Consider the following 26,209-nt stretch of genomic DNA (forward strand, 5'->3'; position numbering starts at 1 on the left):
CTTCCGCCTGGTCCGGCCCCGCCCCCGGCCCGCCCTGCGACCCGCCCCCTGACCCCGTGACTTCCGCGCGGCGCGCCCAGGGCCGGGGCTCAGGGCCGGGCAGGGGGAACCAGGCCCGGCGGGTGTGGCGAGGCCTTCTCTGACCGGGGTTGGGGCGGGGTCGCGATCCGGCGGCGGGGGGCCGGCCCGGGCGGCCTGGGCGGGGGGTCGGCGCGGTCGAGCGCGCGCTCCGACCCGCTTTGCGCCCCGAGGCACTTGGCGCCAGGTGCGGGGCGGCCGGGGAGGTGCTCGCAAGCGGGCTGCCGGCGTTCGCGCTCGGCGCGCGGTGTGTTGCTTAAGGGGCCTGAACCCGGAGAGTGTGGAACGAGCGAATCGAAACAAAAACCGTGGAGCCCGCGGGCTGCTGGCTTTTCCTTCAACACTCCTTTTGGTGTTTTTCTTGAAACAGGAGATCAAAATTTCTTCCCAACCCTTTCCCCTCCGTTCATGTGTGTGTCTGTTGTGTGGCAGGGTGTGTGTGTGTGTGATGTGTCTGTGTGTGTGATGTGCGGTGTGCGTGTTGGGGCGTGTGTGTGCTGTGTAGAGGGGCATCTGGGGTTTGCTCTGCGTCCGCGTTACACCAATGGGAAGGGCCCATCGAAAGCGGAGATGACGGTCCTGGCTCCATCACTGCACAGCTTTGGACGAATGACTTCACCTTTTTGGTCCGCAGTTTGTTTAGCTGTTTCAAAGTAAGAGAACGCCCCAGGGGATGGTTAGGTGGGTATCTTAGTGCAGCTGAACACCCCACGTAACTCCCCCAGAGCACCTCCCCACAGCAGCTCCCCGAGGACATTCGTCGCCTACCCCCAGCCCTCCCCAGGGCAGCTCTCAGGCTTCAGGGTCCCCCACAAGGTCGGACCTCAGGAAGAGCAGGATGCGGGCTGCTGGTTGGGGAGGGCTTCCCGTGGTTACTGACCCTGGAGCCAGTGGGAGAGTGGGCAGGGCCCCTGAAAGGCCTCTGGTCTCTGGGGTGGGGGCCGAGACACAGTTTCCACTGCAGCCCTGGTTGGGGAGCTGGTATTTTGCTGGTGAAAGATGAAAGCTCAAGATGAGAGGCAGCGTTGGGGAGAAAATTGGAAGGGTAGCGACTCCCAGAGACACGGCTGAGCTTGCGGCTGCTGCTGGCCTCATGGGGAACGGAAGGGGCTCCGGTGAGCCACCCCCTTGGTGTTACATTCCAGTGTGGTTTCTGGGCCGGTGCGTGGGAGCAGTATGGGGTGGGTGGCCAGGACAGAAAGTTTTTCCGTGGCCCAGAAATCTTTGAACTTGTAATTGGAACTATCACAGCTGGTTGGCGCTGTGAATCGGAGTTTAAAAGGAATCAACCAAAAGCACTTTCTTCCTTCTCTGCTGCAAGCTGGGAACTACCCCAGGCAGCGGAGGACCTGCCCTTATTCTCTGGAAGAGCCGGCCGATGGTTGTAATGTTATGCAAATGGCTGGCCCTTTCCCCTGCAGTCTCTGGAGGCTGTTCTGGTGTGTGCACACGGGACAGCAGAGCCAGCCCAGCCCTGACCTCTGGGTGGGGGGAGGGCGCATGCGCTGCCAGCTGTGTTTGTTCAAAGCCGAGCTCTGCGGGCGCCAGAGTCTTTTGGAGATGTGAGCCTTTCTTGGCTTTGCTGCGGGAGCCGGCAGGAGGGTCAGCTTGGGACAGAGCCCCGGTGCGAGGCATCCTGCCAGGCTGCGGAAGTGGCTCTGGGCATTGCTAATTTGGAACTAACACCCACAGTTAGGAAAGGGGCCCTGTGAGCGGTGCGTGCCTGCTCTTCCGGCACCTAGGGCAAGGGAGGGCCTCCCATTTCCTGGGCCTGCCTGGGGTGAGCGGGGTGGGCCAGCTGCTTCATGGAGAACACTTGGCCCACCTGAAGGGCTTCTGCAGTGGTTCTTGGGAGTGGCGGATGTGGGGGACCCGGGACACCGAAGACCATCTGCGCAGGCCTCCACCTCCTGCTCTGGGTCTGCTCCGTCCACTTTGCCCTCAGCAACCATCATTCCTGTCCCCTGGATATTGGAGGAAAATGATCCTGAGTCAGGCAGGACTGAGCACAGGTTCTGGATCTGAGGGGCGAGGATGGTGTTGACTGTTTGTGCTGTGGTTGTTAAAACCAGTGCTCATGACGGCCCATGTGAATGAAGCCAAGATGCTGGAAACTCTTTGGGTTAGTACAGAAAAAGGCATCCAAAGACAGAGAGGGATAGGAGTGTATTGTGCTTGACCTGCTCTGTCATCCCCTAACTGTCCTCTGTGAGGGCCTGGAGGATGCGCTCATTGAGACATTGAGGTGGACCTTGGAGTAAGGAAGGGAAGCAGCAACACCCTTGCAAGGCTCTGGGGAGCTGGCCACTGTGGGACAGAAATGAAATGGGATGAAAAGGTGCTAGGGTGGCAGGGGCCACGTGGCCAGGCAGGTATTGTCACCATCGTGTCAGGCAGAATGGCGTGGCCTCAGACATTTTTGGCTCACTGGCCAGTGGAGTTACCCTCCAGGACAAAAACAGAGGGCAGCACTAGTGGAGGCGGGGGTGGTGGTGGAAAGACCCTGGGTCTCGGGAACATGGCCCAGACTTGACTCACAATGCAGCTCCTCTTCCAATTCCTGGACATGAGTCACTCACAGACCTGGAGCCCTCTGCCAGAGGGAAAGACCTGGCAGAAACACCCTAGGCTGTACTAAGTCTTCTCCCTGGCCTCCGCTGCAGGGAGGTATGGCCTTTGGGCAGGATGGCCATGCACTAGGGGAAGGGACACCTCAGGCTCTGAGGGGTTGTTGGGCACTGGCTCTGAGCGAATGCCACTTCTTGGACATTCTGATGCCCCCACAGTCCACTGATGAGAGCTGGGCTTTGGAAGTCAGGCAAGTCATGCATTTGGGGCCACTGTCCATCCCACAATGGATACAGTGGTTACGCGAATTTATTTTGTATTAATCTCCCTGGTTCTCAAGCATATTATTCAAATAGATATATTGAGCAGCTGGCCAGTGCAACACTACCTGCTGATCTAGACAAGGACTCTGAAGGTGGAAAGCTCAATGGAGTCTCCTATATCGGTTGAGGAAACACCAGCTACTTTAACAGATAAACCCCCAAATCTCAGTGACTCAATACAATAGGCATTTATTTCTTGCTCACAGAAAGTCCAGTTTGCAACATAGGCAGGAATGGGGGTAGGTGAGTCTCTGGTCCATATAGGCATTTAGGGACCCATGCTGAAGGAAGTGCTGCCATTTTTGACATGTGGATTTAAGGTCATCCTAGATGCCTACATTCAGCCAGCAGAAGAGTGAACAGAGAGCACGCAGGATAAGCAGGAGGTATTTATGGGTTAGACCTAGGAGTGGCACACATCATTTCTACCCAAACCAATTCCAGAACTCTGTGACATGGCCCTACCTAGATGTGAAAGGGACTGGGAAATACAGACTCCGAGGTGTGGTCTGTTGGAGCCAGCAGTTGGAGTATCAGCTTTCTGACACCTCAGTTTGCTGACTGTGGCAAAAAGAACAAATCCCCAGGGGACTAGTTCTGTGGTATTGTTGGGGGAGAGTATATTTCTAGCAGCTCAGGGTAAGTGCTACTTTCAGTACTTCCAATGACTTTGTAGACACTAATTCCATGTATTAAATACCTTTCTGCTCAAAGTAGCCATACGTGGGTCTATAATCTACACCTAAACCCTAGCTTTTACAGTCAGTGAGATGAGAGGTGGAGGAACTGGGAGGCCATGGTGTGAGGGATCACTTGGAGAGACATGGAGGATGTCAGAACTTGGAGTGAGCAGACAACCTGTCATCAGGGTGCTGAAGTTCTCAGTGAATGAGAGGATGTGTTTGACCAGGAGGGACCCATTTGATCACTGCTGTATTCCTAGTGCCTTACCCTCATACTTTGTTGTGTGTGGGTATGTGTGTAATAAACATTTTAAAATGCAGGATGTTGGACTTCCCTGGTGGCGCAGTGGTTAAGAATCCGCCTGCCAGTGCAGGGGACACAGGTTCAAGCCCTGGTCCAGGAAGATCCCACATGCCGCGGAGCAACTAAGCCCGTGCGCCACAACTACTGAGCCTGCGCTCTAGAGCCCGCAAGCCACAACTACTGAGCCCATGTGCCACAACTACTGAAGCCTGTGCTCCTAGAGCCTGTGCTCCACAACAAGAGAAGCCACCGCAATGAGAAGCCTGCACACCGCAACGAAGAGTAGCTCCCTCTCGCCGCAGCTAGAGAAGGCCTGCGTGAAGCAACAAAGACCCAATGCAGCCAAAAATAAATAAATAAATAAATTTATTAAAAAAAAATAAAATAAAATGCAGGATGTCTTTCTGTTCATTTATTGATTCATTTAATATCTGACCAGCAAACAATTGTTAAACACTTCTATGTGCTGACTGCTGTGGCTGAATAAGAAAAACAGATTTCCAACAATATAATCTAAAACCCCTCTATTGTAAAACACTTGAAAATGCTGAGTAAAATATAGTAAGTAGAAACTAAAAGCAACAGGGTAAGCAAGTGTGATATCAGGGACATTCTCCATATCAGGAGCTTAAAGCTCTGGGTTTTAATGGATGCATAGAAGGCAAGAGAAAGGGATGTGGGCCCATGCAATATTAGAAGTTGGTATTTTGATACCCACATAAAGTCAGGATTATTAAAGACCCGTAATTTCAGTAAAAGGTTACAAAGACTAGGAAAAAAAATCTTTCCAGGAAAGAGAAATGAGAGATTTTGTGACAAACTAACCACAAGACAGAAATCAAATCTCCCTTCAGAATTCATAAGTACAGACGTTTACCTTCAAATGGGTGTGGGTTTTAAATATATACTGGATGGGTTTTTTTTTGGTCACACTGCACAGCTTGCAGGATCTTAGTTCTCCGACCAGGGATCGAAACTGCGCCCCCAGCAGTGGAAGTGTGGAGTCCTAACCACTGGACCACAAGGGAATTCCCTACCTGGGTGGTTTAGAATTGAGTTGAAGTGGTTATATGTTGGCAGCATTGAGGCACCTAGCAGGAGCAAATGCAAATCACCTCTGGAGGAGTTCAATCCCTCCAGCTTACCACAGTTTGGATTAACCAAACATGAGATCACAATCTAAAAATCACAAAACATGTAAGGATGCTAAAAATGGCCTCAGAGATAAAAGATGCAATTGAAAACCTGAACAAGGAAAGAGAAACTGTTAGAAAGCATCAGAAAAAAAGGATAAAGGAAAAGAAAGAATCTGATAGATTTTAAAATGAACGAAATGTAACTTTAGAAATGAAAAATATAATAATTGAAATTTCAATGGGCAGGTTAATAGCAGACAAGACACAGCTGAGAATTATTGAACTAGAAGATGGTAGACTGAATACAAAATAGTTAGACTGGGAGATGAGACCATTTTATAGAAGTTACAGTGAGAAGGTCTAATATATATTAAAAATTTCAATCTTTTAAAAATTTTCACAATTTATAATTTAACAAAATATATTCACAATGTTGTAGAACCATCACCACTATTCATTTCCAGAACTTGTTCATTATCTCAAAGAGAAACTCTGTCCCCATTAACAATACTATCTATTCTCTCCTTTCCCCAGCCCCTGGTAACCTCTATTCTGCTTTCTGTCTCTATGAATTTGCCTATTCTAGGAACCTCATATCAGTAGAGTCATATAATGTTTGTCCTTTGTGAATGGCTTATTTCCCTTCACATAATGTTTTCATACATGAGGTCTAACATATTTTTAAAAGAAGATACTGAGGAGATACAATATTAAAAAAGATAATAGCAGAGAATTTTCAGATTTGATGAAAGACATAACTCCTCAGATTCAGGAATCACAACAAATCGCAAACTGGATAACTAAAACTAAAAGAACACCTAGGCACATCATATTGAAATTGAATAATATTAAAGACAACAGGGTCTGAAAAGTAGCCAGAGAGAACAAATTACCTACAGAAAGAATAACAATTCAAAACAGTATTTATTTTAATGGCAACAAGATGACAATAGAATAGTAAGTTTAAAATGTGGCATGTCAATAACTGCTAATCTAGAATTGTATACCCACAGTGGCAGCTTGCTAGTTGCCTATTCTGATATCCATCATGCCTTCTTCCTTATTAACAGAGCCCTGGTTTTCTAGGAGGCAGTAATGTGCTCACCTAAGAAAGAACATTTTCTAGCCTCACTTGCAGCCAGACCCAGTTCTGGCCAATAGGATGTAAGCAGTTATTGGGTAAGGTATCAAAATGTTCCTTAAGAGGGTCAGCTATCTGTTCATAATGAAAAACTCTACAGACAAGGACTAGAAGGTAATTTTCTAAATCTGATAAAGAGTATCTATAAAAAAACCTTCAGATAACATACTTAATGGTGAAATAGCAAACATTTTCTATTGATGATTGAGAGCAAAGCAAGAATGCCTGCTCTTATCACTTCTGTATGACACTGTACTGGTGGTCATTGCAACAAGGCAAGAAAAATAAATGAAAGTCATAAAGATTCAAAATAAGGAAGTAGTTTGCTATTTGCTGACTATTTATGTAGAAAATCCTAAGGAATCTACAAAAATACTATAAAATGAAGTGAATTTAACAAGGTTATAAGCTACAAAATTTACATACAAAAATCAGTTGTGGGCTTCCCTGGTGGCGCAGTGGTTGAGAATCTGCCTGCCAATGCAGGGGACACGGGTTCGAGCCCTGGTCTGGGAAGATCCCACATGCCGCGGAGCGACTGGGCCCGTGAGCCACAATTACTGAGCCTGCGCGTCTGGAGCCTGTGCTCCGCAACAAGAGAGGCCGCGAAAGTAAGAGGCCCGCGCACCGCGATGAAGAGTGGCCTCCACTTGCCGCAACTGGAGAAAGCCCTCGCACAGAAACGAAGACCCAACACAGCCATAAATAAATAAATAAATAAATAAATAAAATATTAAAAAAAAAAATCAGTTGTATTTTTATATACTAGCAACAAACAATTATAGCATGAAATTTTAAAATTTCATTTGTAATAATGTGAAATAATGAAATTCTTAGGAGCAAATTTAACAAAATGTTTAAGAATGCAACCCTGAAAACTACTAAGCCTTGCTGAGATACTTGAGGAAAACAAAATAAATGGGGGACATACCATGTTCAAACATTAGAAGATTCAATGTTGTTAAGAAGTCCATTTTCTCTAAATATATTTATAGACTCAATGCAATACCCAATTAAATTCCCAGGTGGTTTTTAATTTTTGTAGAAATTGACAAGCTGATTCTAAAACTTCTAAAACATAGAAATGAAAATGACCTAGAATAGCCAACAAAATTAAAAAAGAATGAAGTCGTAGGACTTACACTCTCTGATTTCAAGACTTAGTATAGAGTTATAGAAGTTAAGATAGTGTGGTATTGGAGAAAGTATACAAATATAGATTAGGGCTTCCCTGGTGGCACAGTGGTTAAGAATCCGCCTGCCAATGCAGGGGACACGGGTTCGAGCCCTGGTCCAGGAAGATCCCACATGCTGAAGAGCAACTAAGTCCGTGCGCCGCAACTACTGAGCCTGCCCTCTAGAGCCTGTGAGCCACAAATACTGAGCCCGCGTGCCACAACTACTGAAGCCCACACTCCTAGAGCCCGTGCTCCACAACATGAGAAGCCACCACAGTGAGAAGCCCACACACCACAACCAAGAGTAGCCCCCGCTCACTGCAACTAGAGAAAGCCTGTGTGCAGCAATGAAGACCCAATGCAGCCAAAAAAATAAAAAATAAAATAAATAAATTTAAAAAAATTATAAATATAGATTAAAGGAAAAGTAAAGAAAGTGCAAAGGCAATTCAGTGGGAAAGGAAAGTCTTCAAAAATGGTGTTGAGAGGTCCCTAAAATAGTGGTGGAGACAGAAAGTAGAAAAGTGGTTACAGGGGCTCGGGGAGGGGAATGGAGCATTACTACTTAATGGGCACAGAGTTTCCATATGGCATGATGAAAAAGTTCTGGACATAGCGGTGATGGTTGCCAAACAATGTAAATAAAAATATTTTAAAATAATTTAAAAATGGAATGAAACAACTGGACACCCCAAAAGGGAAAATACAAACATCAACCTTTTCTTGACACCACGAATAAAAATTAACTTGAAATTAATCATAGAACTAAATGAAAAGTTAAAACTACAACTTCTCATTGAAAACACAGGAGAAAATTTTATGATCTTGCAGGAGGCAAAGATTTCTTAGATAGGACACAGAATATAAATGATAGAAGAAAAAAGATAAGCTCACTCTATAATAATAAAAAACTTCTGTTCTTTGAGGGAAACTACTATGAAAGTGAAAGGAAGCTACAAAATTAGAGAACTTTTTATTTTTTTATTTTTTTAAATTTTTTTAGAGAACTTTTGCAATACACGTATCTTACAAAAAAATTTGTTCCCACAATATATAAAGAGCTTCAAAATTTCAATTAGGTAAACTACACATTTTTAAAAAAATGGTCAGTGGACCTGAAGGGACACTTCACAAAAGACACGTGAATGGCTAATAAGCATATGAAAAGAGGCTCAATATCATTAGTCATCAGAGAAATGCAAATTTAATCACACAAGGAGATACCACTATACATCCATTAGAATGGCTAAAAATTAAAAAGACAGGAAATACCAAGTGTTAGCAAGGACGTGGAGGAGATGGGAAAAGTTGGAATGTAAAATGGTACTATCATTCTGGAAAACTGCTTGCCAGTTTCTTTAAAAGTTAGCAAAAATATTCACAGCAGTTTTATTCATAATTGTCCCAAACTAGAATCAACCCAAATATGCATATCAACGTGGTTTTTTCATGAAATGGAATACTGATCAGAACAAAAAAATGAACTGAGAGGGATTTATCCCTAGGAGGGCTTCCCTTCCAGATGGTGGGTGGGGATGTGTGAGTGCAAGGGGACTCTGGCAGAAAGTAGGCTGGGGATCCCCTGTCATTCAGAAAGTTGAGAAGGAGGGGCTAGGAATTACCTTTCATAAAAAGCTAAGTCCCTCCCTCCCTGCAATAACAGCCCCACTTCTCTTCTGGCCCAGGGGTCTCTCCAGTCCCCCGCCCACTATACTCAGGGAGCAGTTCTGTGCCCTGCAGCTGGAGTCAGCTGATCCCACCCCACTCCAGCATGGTCCCACTGTGCCCAGCTGGCCCCTTTCCCAGAAGTCTCAGTGACATTAGGGCTGTGCAGCCAACTCTTCAGCTTTTGTTGGCTTTTCCATCTTCTGATCCGTCCGTATCATGTCTTCACAGATTTTATTCACAATCCATGTGTCTGTCTTTTAACACTAGGATGGACATTATATTCAAAAAAATATATTGTTCCTTTTAACACTACTGTATTATACACTTAAAAATGGTTAAGATGGTAAATTTTATGTTATATATTATTTACCATAATAATTTTTTTAAAAACCTCACATAGTTCTTAAATTGTCAGTGACCTTTGGGAAGAAGAGGTAAACATGTAGGCAAAACTCACAGTCTTGAACCAAAGGGTAAGTAGAATCCTAAGTGTGAAATTAACTAGGCATATATTTCTCACTCTTAATTTCACTGTTAAAATAATATTTTAAGGCTAATGCTCTTTCTAAGAACTTACAACAAAGATCAGCCATCCCTTCTCACGGCTCTAAGTTTTGCCACTATACACGAAGAATGTGCATTAGAATGCACTCCTGTGGTTGAGATGACAGAAATCAAATCTGAGCTAGCTTTATGATTATACCAAAAATGTGTTCACTATGTACCAGGCACATGGTGAGCATGTCACATCCATGGACCTCATCTAACCTGCACAACAGCCCAGGGGGACAGGAGCCACCTTGTCAGCCCAAAGGCAGGTTTCTGGTATGTGGCCTGAATGAGGGAGGGAATGAAGTAATCCCTACCATTGTACCCAACATACCAGAGCTCACAGGGAGACATAGGGAAGCCAGGAGGCTTTCTCAGGCCACTGGGGTATCTTGTGGCTGAGCTGGTATTCCAATCGAGGCCCTTGCCCTAAGGCCAGCCCTTCAGCCTCTCTTTTCCATGGATTTTCAACCTAGAAGGGAAAGTCCCTTCTAGGGACCCTGGGCTCTTGAAACCAAAGGCAAGAAAAGCAGATTTCAGGGACTAAGTCTGTGGGCTCAAGCTCCTTCAGAACTGTCCTCGTCTCCTGTATCTATATTCCTTGCAGGGTTGCTTTCTTCCCAAGGCTGGAATCTCGGTCACTAGCAGTTGCCGAGCTACATCTCTCCTGTGAATCCCAAGAGTAGAAAAAGGGTTTCTTCCCTTAGTTACAAGAGTAGGACTCCAGGGCAGGATTCTCATTGGTCCTGCTTGGGTCAGATGCCCACTGATGTGTTTCAAATCTTGGTTTCTCCACTGATGAGCCACATGTGATTCTGGACAAGTTAAGTTACTTCTAGTTTGCTTTGTTTCCTCATCTGTTACATGAGGACAATAATGGGCTTGCTTACTGATTTTGTGATGACTGAATGAGTTAATACGTGTCATACACTTAGGATGACATGTAGTGCTCAAAAACCTGGTGAGTAATCTATTTTCATAATTCTTATATTTCTCTTTTATTTAAGCAATTTTCATAAAGCTTTGTGGTGATCTCGCTGTGGAGAAGTCTCCCTATGAAGTTGTAACCACTGCCTGTCCCCAACAATTTTGGAGTCTGAACTGTATTACTCTTTGTAGCCCCCAGGACCACCAAGCCAAGAAATTAACATAAAACAGGTCCTGGGCTAGTCGTACTCCTCTGAGGGACACATCTAGGCTGCCCAGGATTTCCACATAAATACAGGCCCAGCTGAGTCCGTAACCCCAAGTCACAACACTGTCACAGAAAGAACCTACAGTCCCCCTACAGTGAGTGAGTCGGTGGACACCGCAAACAGGATTAGACCACCAAAAATTTCACATAAGGGAACTACTGACTAGAATTTTAAAATAAATGTTTTTAAAATAATTAAAGACAGAAGAAATCTAAAAATTGCATTAAACAAAAAAGAAAAAACCAATATAAAGAAAGAGCAAGGAGATTTGATAATGTACCAAACAGGGCTTACAGAAATAAAACCTATGGTCATTGAAATTTAAAATTCTATGGGAAAAAAACCAACAACAACCCTATGGATGGGATTAACAGCAGATTAAAATCAAACAGAATCAGTGAGATGGAAGTCAGAATTGGGAAAATTACCCAGAATACCGCACACAGAGAGAAAAGTCTTCCAAGTATTGAGAAAAAAATAATTTGTCAATTTAGAATTCTACACTGGCTAAATTATCACTCAAAATGAGGGTGAAATAAGACATTTCAAAGACTGAAATTTGTCACTACTTTCAGGAAGAAGAAAATTCAAGCCAGAAGGAAAGTGAGTAAAGAGCGGGTTGACATGTGACTCCTCAAGCAGCCTCACTGGAGTGAGGACGATGTGGACAAAGACCTGCAGCTAAAGCATCTTCAACTCCCACTAGTGCACGAGGTGGGTGGAGACAGTAATTAACCTCAGGCTTTGTTAATCCCACATGCTGAAAATGTAAGTGTGTTTATGAAAATGATAGAAAGAGAATGCTGGGCCCCCCTTCCGAGGCGGCAGCGTGGGTGCCACCCGCTGGGGCTCCGCTCCCCCTGCGCGAGCCCACGCGTCCTTCCCGGCGAGGTCCCTCCGCGGCGCGGCCAGGCCCAGTGGCACGGATGTTTCCTTGCAGGCAATTTTGACAGCAATCATCATACCAAGCTATTATGAAGTGTGACGTCAGTCTGGAGGACGGATAATATATAAGCCAGTTCTTGACACGCTATCTTACAAGGAAACATCTGAGACCATCCGTCCACTTCACTTTGCCATTGAACATGAGCCCTATAGGCATATAATACATAATTGTTGAAATGTAACTAAAATGTGGAAAATATATCTTCTTCTGGCTCAAGGAATATTATTATAAAAGAGTTAAAAACTGTGGCCTTTCATTTATACAAACGGAAAATTGTATTGACTTCTCTCAAGTAGTAAGGTAAGGGAAGAAAAATTAGAAATCAGAAAGTTTTCTCCAGCCTATGCCCTAGTCACAGTACCATATATTTTTCTCCTTAAGACTTTCAAAGCAAAGTTTAAAGGACCTGCATGATTGAATGGGTTTATGATGTCCTTTTAATAATTTTAGAATATAAAGTTTTCCTTAAAAGGTTAAAAAAAAAAAAAAAAAAGAGAATGCTGGACTTCCAAAACAATGGGAGTTGAGGGAAAAAGGAATAAAGATAATGTGATCAATCAAACGGAGGGCCCAAAGGGAGAAAAAAGCAGCACAGAGGAAAAACAAAAACAAAAAACCAACCGACAACACAAAATAAGATGGTAAAAATCAGTGAAAACATATCAGTAATCAATAATCACAATAAAACACCATCAAAAGTTGAAAATTGTAAGATTGGTTTTCACAAAAATCTGGCCACACATACTATTTACCACAAGCACACCTAGGAATGTAAGATGTAGAAAGGATAAAAGGAAAATGAGGGGAAAAGACATACGAGGTCAATACTCACAGAGAAGTGCTGTGCCTAGGCTAATTATGGAAAAAAAATAAAATTAAGGCAAAAAGCATAGGGATAAAGAAAGGTACCATATAATAATAAAAGGAATAATTTATCAGGAAGCTATAATACTCCTAAACCTGTTAGCGTTAAAAACAAAGTCTGGAAAGACATATAAATCCCAAATTGGCAAAATTTCATGGTGAGACTGCTAAAGTGGGATTTTATCCCACTTCTTTTTTTTTAAATTAATTAATTAATTAATTTATTTTTGGCTGCATCGGGTCTTCGTGGCTGCACGTGGGCTTTCTTTTTTTTAGTTGCGGTGAGCGGGGGCTACTCTTCATTGCCACGCGTGGGTCTCTCATTGCGGTGGCCTCTCTCGTCACGGAGTACCGGCTCTATAGCGCAGGCTCAGTAGTTGTGGCGCATGGACCTAGCTGCTCTGCAGCATGTGGGATCTTCCTGAACCAGGGCTCGAACCCGTGTCCCCTGCATTGGCAGGCGGATTCCTAACCACTGCGCCACCAGGGAAGCCCATCCGACTTCTTTTAGTAACTTATAAATCAAGCAAACGGAACATTAGAAAGGACATAGGATATTTGAATAATACAATTAACAATCTTGATATAATGGAGATATATCTATCTATCTATCTATCTATCTATCTATCTATCTATCTATCTATCTATATATATATCTGCATTATGCAGATCACCTTCTGACCACAACACAATAAAAAAAGAAATCAGTAGCTAAGGGTTAGTCCTCCCTCCAAAGAAAACCTAGTATACATTTGAAAATTTAAGTAAGCATATTTTTCAGCAATTCCTAAAGCAAACAATACAATTGATATTAGAAAATCAACAAGATGAAATTAAAAATACTACTTTTCAAGACTTACTGGACATAACTAAAGTCACACTTGGAAATTTATAACCTTAAATACTCATTGTCAGAGAAGAGAAAGACTAAAAATTGAGTTGAGTACCCAGCTGAAGAAATAAGAAAAAGAATCTTAACAACAACCAAAACAGTAGAAAGAAATAAACAAAATAGAAATAGAGATGATTAACAGAATGAAAAGTTGATTCTTTAGAAATAGAGTTGTATTCCTAGAGAGATAAAACTTAACAAATCAGACTCAGGATGAAACAGAATCTAAATATACTGATAGATGTTAAATAACTAGAAGCAAAACAACAACAACAACAACAACAACAACAGCAACAACAGACAAACAAACAAAACCCCAAAACCCTACCCACAAAAATTACACCAGATCCGGACAGTCAACTGAACAATCAGGTCTTCTGCCCCTACAATCTGCTCTGGAGGTTGGAGAGGGTCTGCTCTGAAGAAAGTTGGGTGTGAACAGTCTGTAGATGAAGGTTCAGCAAATACACGCTGAGCATCGACTGAGCACCAGGGCCTTGGACACAGCAGTGAACCAAACAGGCAAAGCTCCCTCTCCACAGGGAGCCTACATTCTGGGGGGAAAGACAGATCCTAAACAGTGAGCAACAAGTAAGTGAATTACAGGGCAGGTAGACACTAGGGTGCTGCCGAGGAAAGATCAGAGTGGAGGGCAGAGGAAGAGTATAGACTGCGAGAAGACCAAGGGCAGCTAGGGGAGCACCTGACAGCAGGACACTCATCTGCCCCACACCCCCAGTTGTCAAGGAAACCAGGGGGTGAGGGGAGATAGGAGAGAAAGCAGGCCTGTGGGGTTTTCAGCAAGAGGCGGATTGTGGGGCCAGGCCACTGTAGGCCGAGGGGTGAGAGGGAGGGAAGGGTTAGGGTTTGGGTGAGGAGGTGGCCCCAGGAATGTAAAAGGAGGGAGGGATGGCATGGTGAGGGAGGGGGACACAAACGGGCTCACCAGGAAGGGCCAGGAGTTGGGGGTGGACCACCCACGCTGGGGGGGGTGGGCTTAAGACTTTGAGGGCGTGGGGCACCAAGGGTGTCAGATGGCCTATGCAGTGGCCAGTGTGCAGGGGTTCACCCACGGATGGGTTTAACCCTGTGCCAGGCACTGTTCTGGACGCTTTGCCCACATGAGCTCCCAAAGGCCCTGGGCGTCTGAACGTGCGTGGTGGGAAGAAGTGGGGATGGGAGAACCATGGGTCATTCTGGAATCTTAGCCCTGATGGAAGGAGTGGAGATGCAGAAGGGCCATGGAGTCTGGGGAATCCTCACCTTCAAGGACAGAGACAGGAGAGCAGAGGGGTGAGTCCGGGAGGTGGTGAGGAGCCTGGGGGTCTTTTATTCTCAACAAAACAGCTTGTCCCGGGGCTTCCTCCTCTGTAAACCCACCATGCTGCAGGGACAGGAGGACATTGTGCGGGTAAGGTGCTTCTGGGTGTTGGAATTTTTGCCGTTTGCCAGGGTGGTGGTGGGTCCAGAGGAGTGGTGCCGGTTTGGCATTCGTTCATTATGTACCCATCCTTTGCAGCGGGTGCTCTGTGAGAACAGCCCTGGCAGTGCAGGCCCGTCTGAGCCTGGAGACCAGGAATGTGGCCATCAGCAAGGCTGTGAGGTTTTCTCCTGAAAGCTCAGCATTCATGGTGCTGGACTCACCGAGGACAGTGGGTTGCTGGGGAGGCCGAGGGGGCCTCCGTGAGGTCCAGGCGGGGTGGCCAGGCGGGCGCCTGGCTCTCCAGGTCAGGGGCAGGTTTGCGGGGAGAGCTCGGAGGCCGGGGGCCGCTCTGCGGCTGGGTGTGCGCCTCCTCCTTCAGTCCCATGGCGAATCGGGGACTCCGGTGAGCACGGCCCGGCCTTTCAGCCGCCACAGCGGGAGGGATGAGGGACACGGGGGGGGGGGGTGGGGGCAGCTCTGGGTGACTCAGGGAGGGGAGAACAGGGGCAGGAAGGCAGTGGAGACAGGAGGGGGGCCGGGAAGCACTAGTTTCCTCTCTCCAGGGCTGGGCCACGTGCTTCCCAAGGTGCTTCCTGCAGATAAGTGGGCTTCCGACAGCCCCTTCCTGCTCCCCCCTTCCCCTACCCCTCCCATCCTGCTCCAGCCCCTGGGGACCCTCAGCTCCCCCACTCAGGCCAGGCCAGTGGCCTTGGGAAGAGCCTGGACATCCTGGGGCCGCATTTCTAGGCAGGCAGGGTCCGCCCAGGCTCGGGAAGAAAGCGGGCCCAGACCACAGACAGCGCTGGAGACTCGGCTCTGCGGGGTCAGTGAAATCCTGGGAAGCAGAGATTTTTTCTGAAGGGGGGCCGGCTGGGCAGGGAGAGAGCCCGGTTTCCCTCAGGGGTCAGGGCTGGTCCTGGGGAAGAGGACCGCGCTCTGGGGTGAACAGAGGCTGTTCTGGGGGAAGGAGGGGTGGGTATTGCGGGGCTCTGTGGGCAGGAGGCTGTCCTTGGAGGGGGTGTCAAGCGCTGGTCCGTGTGGGGTAAGGCTGCTTCCAGGTTGTCATGGGGAGGGGTAGGGAGGCTTTCTGTGTGTGTGTGTGTGGGGTGGAGGTTCATTCAAGTTTATTCCCGGGAGGCTCAGGGGACCCAGGGCTGCTCTTGGAGAAGGTAGGTGAGGCTGGGCTGTCTTCTGCCAGGGGCCGGAAGGTGTCCTCATGCTGGGGTGTTCTGTGAAGGTCGGCCAGGGTGTCTTGTGCGAGGGTGAGCGGCTGCGGGGGTCAGGGCCTGTTTCTGGGGAGGAGTCAGGCATGTTGGGGGAGTTCTGTGGGAGTCAGAAGCTGTTTCTCGGGAAATCAGGGCTATTTTGACGTTAAGGGGCCGCTTTTCGCTTTTAGGGACCTTGGGGCACAGGGTTTCCCAGCACTGGGGTAGTTCTGTGAGGCTGATGAGTGTTGGGGGGACCTGGCCAGCTCCAGTGGGGCGGTAGCGCCTGAGCTAGTTTCCTTACTGCGCTCCCCTCTCCTCCGCCTACTCATCACCCCCTCCCGCGTTGCCACGACAACGCGTGAAACTAAAATTCACTTCCCGGTTGCAGGTGGAGGCTAGTGGCGCCCCCTCCCCTAAGCCCTTCCTCTCAGGTCGCGCCCCCATCTTGTCGTCGCTAAGGTGACTGGGAGGGCGTGACAGGCGTTGGAGCTAGGCGGACTAGGGGACCTGAGGAGGGGGGCAGAAGAGGCGGGCCTCAGAGTCCGGAGTGAACTCCTCAGCCTCGGCCAGGGGTGGGGGAGCCGGGAGCCGCGTGGCACACTGTTCGGCGTAGTCCTAAGGGTTAAGTTGTAAGGTTAATTGGTTCTGGCTGTGGGAGAAGCCCCGGCCCCTCCAGGGCTCCGAGGTCCCCACCGTCCCACCCCAGGACTGGGGCAGTGTTGGTCCCTGTCATCTCCTCCGGGGCTTGAGTGGGGTGGGGAGGGGAGGTCGGTAGGGTGGTAGAGAAGCTGCCACCCCCGGAAATTAATTTTCCTGTTTTTCTCTCCCCTTCCTGCCCTGCCTCTGGTCCCTGTGCCCAAGGCGGCCCCCACGCCAGGTCCAAGACCCCCTCCTCGCCGCATCTTCCCCTGTGGGCCACAGATGCTCTTCCGCAGCCGAACGGCGGCGCGGCCCTTGCTGCTCAGCCACTCTCCCCACACTGAGGCCTAGGACTCCCCACACCCCCGGCGCAGCCCCTAGGCCCCCGCCTTGCTGCGCGGCCCTCGCCCTTCGCACCAACCCCACCCCTCACCCCTCACCCCGGGACCCCGCAAAGTCCCCCTCGCCCTCGGCTGGCTCTGAGCCCTCCCGGCCCCCGCCTCCGGCGCAGCCCCCTTGCCACCCCCGCTTCCCTCGCCGCTCAGGCCCCCTCCCCCCGCCGCCCCCGCCCCCGGGGAAGGCAGGCGCCGAGCGGAGCCGGGGCCGATGCAGCTGAGCCGCGCCGCCGCCGCCGCCGCCGCCGCCCCTGCGGAGCCCTCGGCGCCGCTGTCCCCCGTGCCGGCCCCGGCCCCCCCCGGCCCCCTCCCGCGCAGCGCGGCCGACGGGGCTCCGGTGGGGGGGCAGGGGGGGCCGGGGCGCCGCGAGGAGCCCCGGGGCGCCCAGCTCCCGGCCGCGAGCGGCCACGGCCGGGGCGCGGGGATGGACGGCCCCGGGGCCAGCGCCGTGATCGTGCGCGTCGGCATCCCGGACCTTCAGCAGACGGTGAGCCTCGCAGCCCGGATCCCGGCGGCACCCCCGCCCTCCTCTCCCAGCCCCCCACCCGCGCGCTCGGAGCCCGGCGCGGGAGACCCCAGGCCGGCGGCTACTCACCCCTCCCCCGCCACCTCCGCCGGGACCCTCCCCACCTCCAGGGCGGGGGCGGGGCCCGGGGAAGCACCGCCCTCGGGGCGAGGCCTAGCCGGCGGGGCGCGGAGGCTCGGGGTCCGCGGCCTGGGCGCGCGGGGCGCGGGGGCTCAGTACTCAGCGCCGCGCGGGGCCGATCCGCGCTCACGCTCCCGCTCCGCCGCAGAAGTGCCTGCGCCTGGACCCGGCCGCGCCGGTGTGGGCAGCCAAGCAGCGCGTGCTCTGCGCCCTCAACCACAGCCTCCAGGACGCGCTCAACTACGGGCTCTTTCAGCCGCCCTCCCGGGGCCGCGCGGGCAAGTTCCTGGACGAGGAGCGGCTCCTGCAGGAATACCCGCCCAACCTGGACACGCCCCTGCCCTACCTGGAGGTGAGCGGCGGCCGGGGGCGCGGCAGGGGGCGGGCTGAGAGCTCCGAGCTCCGGGACGGGAGCGGCTGAGGGCGCGGCAGCGAGGGGCACGGACGCGGGGAGTTAGTGTGGAAGCGGCGGGCGGGGGGGTTGAGTTGTGTGTCTGGCGCGTGAGGTGTGAGCCGCGGCACGTGCGATGGGGTGTGAGCAGGAGTGAGTGCCCGGAGCGCTGTGTGGAGTAAGCCAGCCGTGGTCTGTGTGCACGTCGGTGTCAGCGTCTCCCCCTCCCCGCCCGTGAAGTTGTCCGAAGGGCGACCTAAGCTTCCTCGTTTGCGCACCCGTCCACGGTGTAAAGGCTGTTGAGCGCCCTGTGAGCAAGGGGACCCAGACCCACGGTTTGGAGGTGGGGGTGGCAAGTGCAATGAGCACTGAAGCAAGAATTACGGTGGCTGAGCTCAGAGCCGGCTTGGCCTCCGTGGTGGCCCAGGCAAGTAGGGACAATTCTTCCCAGAGACGGGATGTCTCGGAAGGTCAGCCTGGAACCTGGTCTTGGAAGAGGCCTGAGGTTTCCAGGGAATCCCGGGGATGGGAATGAGACAGAAAGGGCACTGCAGGCGGGCAGCTGGGCCTACATCGCGCCTGACCTCTGTCTTGGTGGCGTCCATGGTAGTGTGTATGGCTTTGTGTGACGGGGGCGGCGAGCAGTGTGGGGCCCTAGCCGCACGGAAGTGCGCAGGACTCGGTTCTGTGCATACTTTCACTCACTCAGCCCAGGTGGATGCCTTTTTCTGCCTTGTCTTTACCTGAGCAGTTTCGATACAAGCGGCGAGTTTATGCCCAGAACCTCATTGACGATAAGCAGTTTGCAAAGCTTCACACAAAGGTAAGGAGGCAGCCACGGGGAGTGGACTCCAAGGTCACCTTCTACACCCCCTCCGGCCGCCCCCCCCCCATGACCAGTGTTCACCCACCCCAGCCTTAACTGGGTTTTGTGGCGTCAAAAATGTTGTTTAAAAATTCCCTTCTTGAGGCCCTCCCCCTGTTCCCAGAACCCCCCCACCCGATCTTGGTTGGGGCTGACCAGTCAGTCCTGCCAGCCTTGGCTCAGTCTGCTTTCTCTTGTTGTCAGGGGCCCAGAGTGGGTGTTGGGGACGGCTAGAGGACTGGGTGCAGACTCCGGGCACCATGGCTTTGGGGTGGTCGGTCTGGTGATGGGTTCTAGTCAGATCAGACTCTGGCTGACCCCTCTGGTGGGCCCCTGGCTAAGGGGTGGAGTGCGATAGGGCACGGTGTCTTTGTGGGGGAGAAGTGAGCAGGCACCAGATGTGGTTGTTGCGAGGAGCTGGGTAGCGGTGGGGAGAACAGGGAGCCCAGCACTTAGTGGTCATCCAGTGCTGGGCACTTTAGGCATCTCATTAATTTTTTCTGTGAGGGACTATTATTATCCCATTTCACAGATGAAGATACTGAGTCCCAGGGAAGTTAAGTGACTTACTTACAGCTCTGCATCCAGTGATGCTGGGGCTGAACCCAGATCTGTCTGACTCTGGGGCCCTCTCCCTAGGCATACTTGTGGAGTCTTTACTCTTTGGTACTGTTGCAAGGAGGGTCTGACCCCAAGTGCTCTTTGGGGGGCACTTCCCTGTCTTCTCTGAATGTAGGAGGGGCAGGGTGGGTGCCGCGGCCCTTCCCACAGGCAGACTCCCTGAGCTCCCACCCCAGGCTCCCCTGGGCCAATGGACATTTGCTTGCTGGACACTTCATTGACAGTCTGTGGAGCCTAAGAGAGGGATCTGAACATTCACCCCTGTGGCCCAGTGACCGCGCTGTGATCCTGGAGCCTCCGTGCCAGACTTCTCTGCTACCCCGGGGCATGTGGTGGTCAGTAGCCATGACTCTGTGGCTGGGCAGAGACTCCCTCACTGGCCCCGGTGTGACCTATCACCCTGGGTTCCTCCTGTAGTTGCCCCTCCTCCAGAACAGTCCCCAGTGACCCACAGGACACCAGTGACTCCTGACCTTCAGTGAGTCCCACTCGTTTTTAGGATGAGTTTCAACTCCTTGCCACAGCCCCGTGTTTCTGCCTGCCTGGGCTCCAGCTGGCCCCCACCATCACACCACCCCCCTCCCTCCCTGCCGGCTGCAGCTGAGGTCTTTCCTCTCAGCCACGGGCATCGTTCCTCCTGTCTCATTGCCTGACCCCCCGAGGATGCTGCCTCCTATGGAGCTGTCCCTGTGGCACCCTGTCTTACTTCTGATGCACTTTGTTTCTAGAGGGCCTGGGGCCTCTGGCCAGGGCACCTTGCCTTGTGCACGTGGCATTGTAGCACCAGCAGGAGCTCAGTGAGGCTTTGCTGAGTAAACTAGCGCACGACTGGGGGTATGAATGAAAGGCAGTCAAGGTCACGTGACAGGAGGCGACACCTGGTGATGGGGGAGGGCCCCGGAGTTGGGAGTCTGCCATGGGGTGAGCTTGTGAAGAGAACGGGCTGGATAAGGAACAGGCTACCTTGGGAGTGATGGGGATGTGGGCTGCCCTGGGCTGGCTCCTGCCCATGTGGCCTCGGGCTCTTCCAGGCTGGACAGGTTGGGGCCCCCGGGCCAGGGAGAGAAGCCAAGGCAGGGGCTGAGCTTGGGGTAGGGAACTCACTCAGGCGGCGTGAGCGAGGGCAGCCTGGCCTTGTCGAGGGGCTGGCTGGGCTCAGGCTGACAGCTGTGTCGGGCTTGGGAGGCAGGGAAGGACTTGGAGCAGCACGTGGGTCCAGCTGAGCTGGGATCGGGGCCACAGCGGGAGTGCAGGGCTTAGGGTGACGCGAGAGGAGTGACAAGGTCATCATGTGGGCTGATAGGTCAGACTGAGGGCGGGGTGGGGTGGCAGATGCCCCACAGGTAACCTGAGGCTCCCTGGTGGAAGGTGGGTGATGGTCAGATGATGGTGGCCGTGCTGTGGGCTGATCAGGATGGCTGGGTGTTCCAGGCGAACCTGAAGAAGTTTATGGAATACGTCCAGCTGCACAACACGGAAAAGGTGGCACGCCTGCTGGACAAGGGGCTGGACCCCAATTTCCACGATCCTGACTCAGGAGGTGAGAAGCAGAGCAGGAAGGGGCATGGCCTTGGAATGGCCAGGACTATAGCCTTCTTCTATCCCTTGAACCCAGAGTGTCCTCTGAGCCTTGCGGCCCAGCTAGACGATGCCACGGACCTGCTGAAGGTGCTGAGGAACGGCGGCGCTCACCTGGACTTCCGCACCCGCGACGGGCTCACCGCCGTGCACTGTGCCGCGCGCCAGCGGAATGCGGCGGCCTTGACGGTCAGTGCGGGCACAGCCCTGGCCTGGAGGGGCACGCGGCCCGGTAGCGGGAGGAGGCTGGCCTGGCGTGAACACTGAGGTTCTCGCTCTCAGACCCTGCTGGACCTGGGCGCTTCCCCTGACTACAAGGACAGCCGCGGCCTGACGCCCTTGTACCACAGCGCCCTGGGCGGGGGGGACGCGCTCTGCTGTGAGCTGCTCCTGCACGACCACGCTCAGCTGGGGACCAGCGACGAGAACGGCTGGCAGGAGGTCCACCAGGTGGGCGGGGAGCGTGAAGGCGGGGCGTCCCCGGCTCCGCCTCTGGGGTTTGGGGCGTGGGCTCCGTCCAGGGGCCCAGCAGCACCTCTTCCCTCCCCAAGGCCTGCCGCTTTGGGCACGTGCAGCACCTGGAGCACCTGCTGTTCTACGGAGCCAACATGGGGGCCCAGAACGCCTCGGGGAACACAGCCCTGCACATCTGCGCCCTCTACAACCAGGTGTGCCTGCGCCTGTGCACACGTGTGTGTACACACAGGTGATGCTGTACAGTGACTACCTGTGTGTGCACGTCTGACCCGGTGTGTCGCGCCACAAGTGCGTCTTCTGCCTCCTGCAGTGAGCTGTGGCCTTGCAGGCCTACGTGTGTGTATCAGTTCCCTGCACACACGTGTCACACGTGTGTGTTCTGCACAACCAGGTGTGAATTGTGTGCACCTGGGCCCTCTGGGCCAGGTGGGACCTGCACGTGTACACCTGACCTGCTTGTCCCTGTGCTACAAATGTGTGCGCTGAACATGTAGGCGTGGGTGTGTGTGCCCTGCACTCCTGTGTGCGCATGTGCTGTCGCCCAGTTGCAACCCCTACTCCGACCCTCCCACAGGAGAGCTGTGCCCGCGTCCTGCTTTTCCGTGGAGCCAATAAAGATGTCCGCAATTATAACAGCCAGACAGCCTTCCAGGTACACCAGTGCCTACAGGAGCACGAGGCTGCCCCAGGGCGTGTTTGTCTGTCTATATGTGGCTTGGTCTCTCTAGACCTTGCTTTTTTGCCCTGTAGAGTAATAAGGGAGCTCTGACCCCAGGATCGCCCCAGGGTGGGGCGGAGGAAGGGGGTGAGCCAGTGCAGTGCCCAGCTCGTGGTGGGGGTGTTCGTTGAGGGTGGTTCCCTTGGTCCCCCTTCCAGGGAGAAGAGAAGAGGGTTAGAGGGCTCTGGGGCCAAGGGAGAGCAGGTGTGGGCCTGACCTACCAGAGACAGGTGGGGTGCAGAGGCCAAACCAGGGGCGAGAGGGGTGGTCCCAGATCCCGACTGAACTCAGGTCATGTTTCTGGGCCTTTTCTCTGGCCAGGTTTGGTTCTTAGCACCAGGATGACCAGATGGATGGGTCTCTGTGTGGCCTGGAGTTGGTGGGGGGAGTCGGGGACCACGTCATGGGGACTTTGGACACGGAGGGAGCTGGGACTCCACTCTCAGTGGGAGCAAGGGCCTTCATAGGAGACGTGGGAAGAACAGGTCTGGCCACTGATCGTCCAGTCAAGGGGGCAGAGGCAGCAGTGGAGGGCTTTCTGGATGATGAGATGCAGGGGTGAGGGCACGGAGGAGAGAGGGTGACAGGAGTAAGGTAGTGGTGGGCCATGTCTGAGACAGAAAAGATGGTGTGTGGAGGGGCAATTAAGGGAACAGGCAGAGTGGCCAGCGTGTCCCAGCTTTAGCTCCGAGAGTCTCGTGTCCCAGGAGACCCCTCAGTCCCGTGCAGACTGGGGTGGTGAGTTTAGGCAGGGGACAGGGTCCGAACCTGGGGCCCCCAACTGAGGAAGACCCCACACAGGGGTCGAGAAGGAGCCACCAGGGCCGAGGGGAGGCGAGTTTGGTGCTGCTGAGCCTTCCTCCTGCCCCTCCCCCCCCTCAGGTGGCCATCATAGCAGGGAACTTTGAGCTTGCGGAGGTCATCAAGACTCACAAAGATTCGGATGTTGGTGAGTTCTGCCCACCCAGGTCCCTGCTGAATGTGGGTTTGTGGGGGTCATCAGGGCCCAGCAGTGCAAGGGTCAGTGGGGATGTTACAAGGAAGCCCCCATACCCTGAGCCTTTTCCTCCAGTTCTCCCAGTACAACTGGGATGGTCCATTAGTGGCCCTTGCAGGTATGGGGAATGTGCTGAGGGAAGGGCCTGTGTAGGGTGGACAAAGGGTCAGGGTCAAGGTCATGGTTAGGTGAGGGCTGTGGATTGGGGTTAGAGTCAGGTCAGGGTCAAGGGTATGGTTATAATGGCTAGGGCTGTGGGTTGGCGCCAGTGCTGGGTTTAGAGATCAACTTAGGTTGAAAGCAGGTTTGAAGTTAGGGTCAAGGTTTGTTTTCCTGTTAGGTCGTGTGAAGGGCCAGCAGGGGACATGTGGCAGTGGACCCTCAGTGTTTCACTTCATCCTGGCACATAAAGCGGTTCACGTGGCCCATAGCAAGCCTCGACCGTTGTATGCACGCGTAAAGAAATCAGAACACGGTGGGGATGCACATGGGAAAGGGTGGCAGCGGTCTCGGGGCAAAAGGGGCTCAGCCTTCGGCAGCCAGTGCTTCAGGGGGAGCCCCGGACGTGCCCCAGAGGGAGAACCAGGGGGTGCCCTGTAGTCTGAACCTCAGGGCAGGTGGGCTCACGTCGGGCCTGGGTCGGGGGGCACCCACTCCTATATCAGTCCTCCAAATCCTGCCGCCCCTCCCTGTGTGGGGTGGCTGGGGGGTGGGCCTCTCTTCCTGGAAAGCATATTTTCTGGCCAGAGGCTGCCCCCTCCAGCCAGCTAGCCATAGAGGGACTTCCTGCTCAGCTCCCTCTCTCCTTGATGGACAAGGCTTTTCTGCCCATGGCTCTCTTTGGAACACAGACTCCCAGGCTCCCCTTTCTGCTGGGACTGCGATATCCCGATTTTTATAAAATTTAAAGTGACAGTGGACAGCAGAGGGCTAGAGCTGGTCTCAGGTTTTGAGTCCTTGTTGGTTCTAATGTGAGGTTGTGGTCAGGCAGGGGTTAAGACTAAGGCCAAGTTCATGTTTAAGAAGTCTTCCTATATAGAGTCTCTCCTGAACAGTCCTCCCCACAGTGAGGCTTGGTTAGGAGCCCCTTGTTCCCCAAGCAGGGTCAGCGGACCGTGAGAGTCGGTAGGCTGCAGAATCAGTAGGTGTGAGTCGAGCTCATAACTGAGCTAATGAAGTGGTGTAGGCTTGGGGCCCAGGTTCTGCTTGGGAGAGAACTGTGATGAAGTTTGAGGTGTGAATTAGGGGTGAGAGAGCAAGGGCTCCAGTTAGGGTCTGGTAGGGGCTGCTGAGTGTTTGGAGGTGGTTGTTAGCCTGGGAGAAGCCTGGTTTGCGGATGTGGGTTCCCTCTTCTGCTTGTGAGGTCACCTTGGGAAAGCTGCTTGGGACCTCTGTGCCTCAGTTCCTTTCAGTAAAATATGGTTATTTGCAACGCCTTCCCCCTCTGACCTCATGTGGGATTCGATACCGTGGGTCTGGACTCTGGCAGGTGGCCTTGAGGGTGGGGGCCAGGCCACGGTGCAGGCTGAGAGTCAGGCAGGCCTCAGCTGCCCCTCTTCTTTGGACAGACATGCTAGGGCTCCTGGGGTCACCATTATCTCAGCTTCCTGTCTGCCTGATCCAGAGTGAGCTCACCTGGCTGGGGTTAGGCATTTGTCGCTGAGCTGGGAGGTCCATATCAGTTAGTCCCATTGTGGGCATCAGCTCTGCTGGCCATGTACCCTTACCTGCTCAGGTGTCACACATACACTCAGAAGACACAGCCAGATGTTCATGAGTATTTATGATAAACCCTGCTATTTTAATTCACTCTTTTAACAACCCCCCAATGAGTGATTGTTGTTAGTCCATTTTTACAGAGGAGGAAAGTGAGGCACAGAAGGGTTAATGGCAAAGCCTGTCTTCAGTCCTGAGCAATCCAGGGATCCATCCTTGTTACCCCACTCCCTCTGCACACCATGAGTCAGTTGTCATGTCCCACCCCAGCTTGGGGACCCGGGTGGGACCTGCACACAGAGGAGGAGCAGCAGGGAGGCTTTGCCCAGTCATCCTTCCTTTTCCTCAGGCACGAAGCCCACCTGGAGGGATCTGGTAGGCTGAGACCTGTCACCCTTCCGGGGACAGGTCACCTGGAAGCCTCTTGGCAGCCTCACCTTCCCCCTCTAGACTGACCAGCTGGAAGCAGGGGTCCTACCTGGGACCAGCCACCTCTGCTTCCTCACCTGTTGCCTTGGGCTACCTCTGGGTCCACAGGCTCTCCCGCCCTCTCTTGTGTGTACACTTTCAAGTACACGCTCACTGACTTGCTATCCCAGAGTGCTTTTGAAGAGTGCCCTAGGGAAGTGCTTCTCACTTTGCAATGTACATTTGAGTCACCCAGGGATCTAGTTAAATGTAGACTCTGACTCAGAGGGTCTGGGTGGAGCCTGAGATTCTGCATTTCTAAAAGCTGGAGGTGAGGTCCAAGGCCCACACCTTGCATAACAGGAGTCTAGAATAGGGCTTGGCAAACAATGCCCCCAGGCCAAATCCAGCCCACCGTCTGTTGTTGTTTTTTAATCGAGGCTTTAAAATTGAGGATTTAAATTCAGTTAAAATCAGATTCTCGTAACGTAAAATTAACTATTTTAAATTGAATAATTCAGTGGTATTTAGTACATTCACAACCAACTCTATTGAATTCCAAAACATTTTCATCCTCCCAAATGGAAACAACATATATATT

At 52.0% G+C, this 26,209-nt stretch overlaps 1 protein-coding gene across 6 annotated transcripts in view; it reads left to right on the plus strand.

Annotated features, from left to right (window-relative positions):
- Positions 1 to 15,653: 15,653 nt before the first annotated feature.
- The window catches only part of SHANK3 (SH3 and multiple ankyrin repeat domains 3), a 52,489-nt gene continuing 41,933 nt past the window's right edge, over positions 15,654 to 26,209 (plus strand). For 5 of the 6 annotated variants that reach the window (XM_059937326.1, XM_059937328.1, XM_059937330.1 and 2 more), the window contains exons 1-10: positions 15,654 to 15,772; positions 17,019 to 17,678; positions 17,986 to 18,189; positions 18,980 to 19,051; positions 21,146 to 21,254; positions 21,330 to 21,481; positions 21,575 to 21,742; positions 21,844 to 21,960; positions 22,344 to 22,421; positions 23,370 to 23,436. In XM_059937326.1, coding sequence (XP_059793309.1) covers positions 17,403 to 17,678; positions 17,986 to 18,189; positions 18,980 to 19,051; positions 21,146 to 21,254; positions 21,330 to 21,481; positions 21,575 to 21,742; positions 21,844 to 21,960; positions 22,344 to 22,421; positions 23,370 to 23,436 — 1,243 coding nt within the window. In that variant the 5' untranslated portion in view covers positions 15,654 to 15,772; positions 17,019 to 17,402. Of the gene's footprint in view, positions 15,773 to 16,139; positions 16,212 to 17,018; positions 17,679 to 17,985; positions 18,190 to 18,979; positions 19,052 to 21,145; positions 21,255 to 21,329; positions 21,482 to 21,574; positions 21,743 to 21,843; positions 21,961 to 22,343; positions 22,422 to 23,369; positions 23,437 to 26,209 lie in introns of those variants that run through there. The other variant, XM_059937327.1, reaches the window with a different exon arrangement.

Source organism: Balaenoptera ricei, chromosome 10 (assembly GCF_028023285.1).
Source record: "Balaenoptera ricei isolate mBalRic1 chromosome 10, mBalRic1.hap2, whole genome shotgun sequence".
Classification (NCBI taxonomy): Eukaryota; Metazoa; Chordata; class Mammalia; order Artiodactyla; family Balaenopteridae; genus Balaenoptera; species Balaenoptera ricei.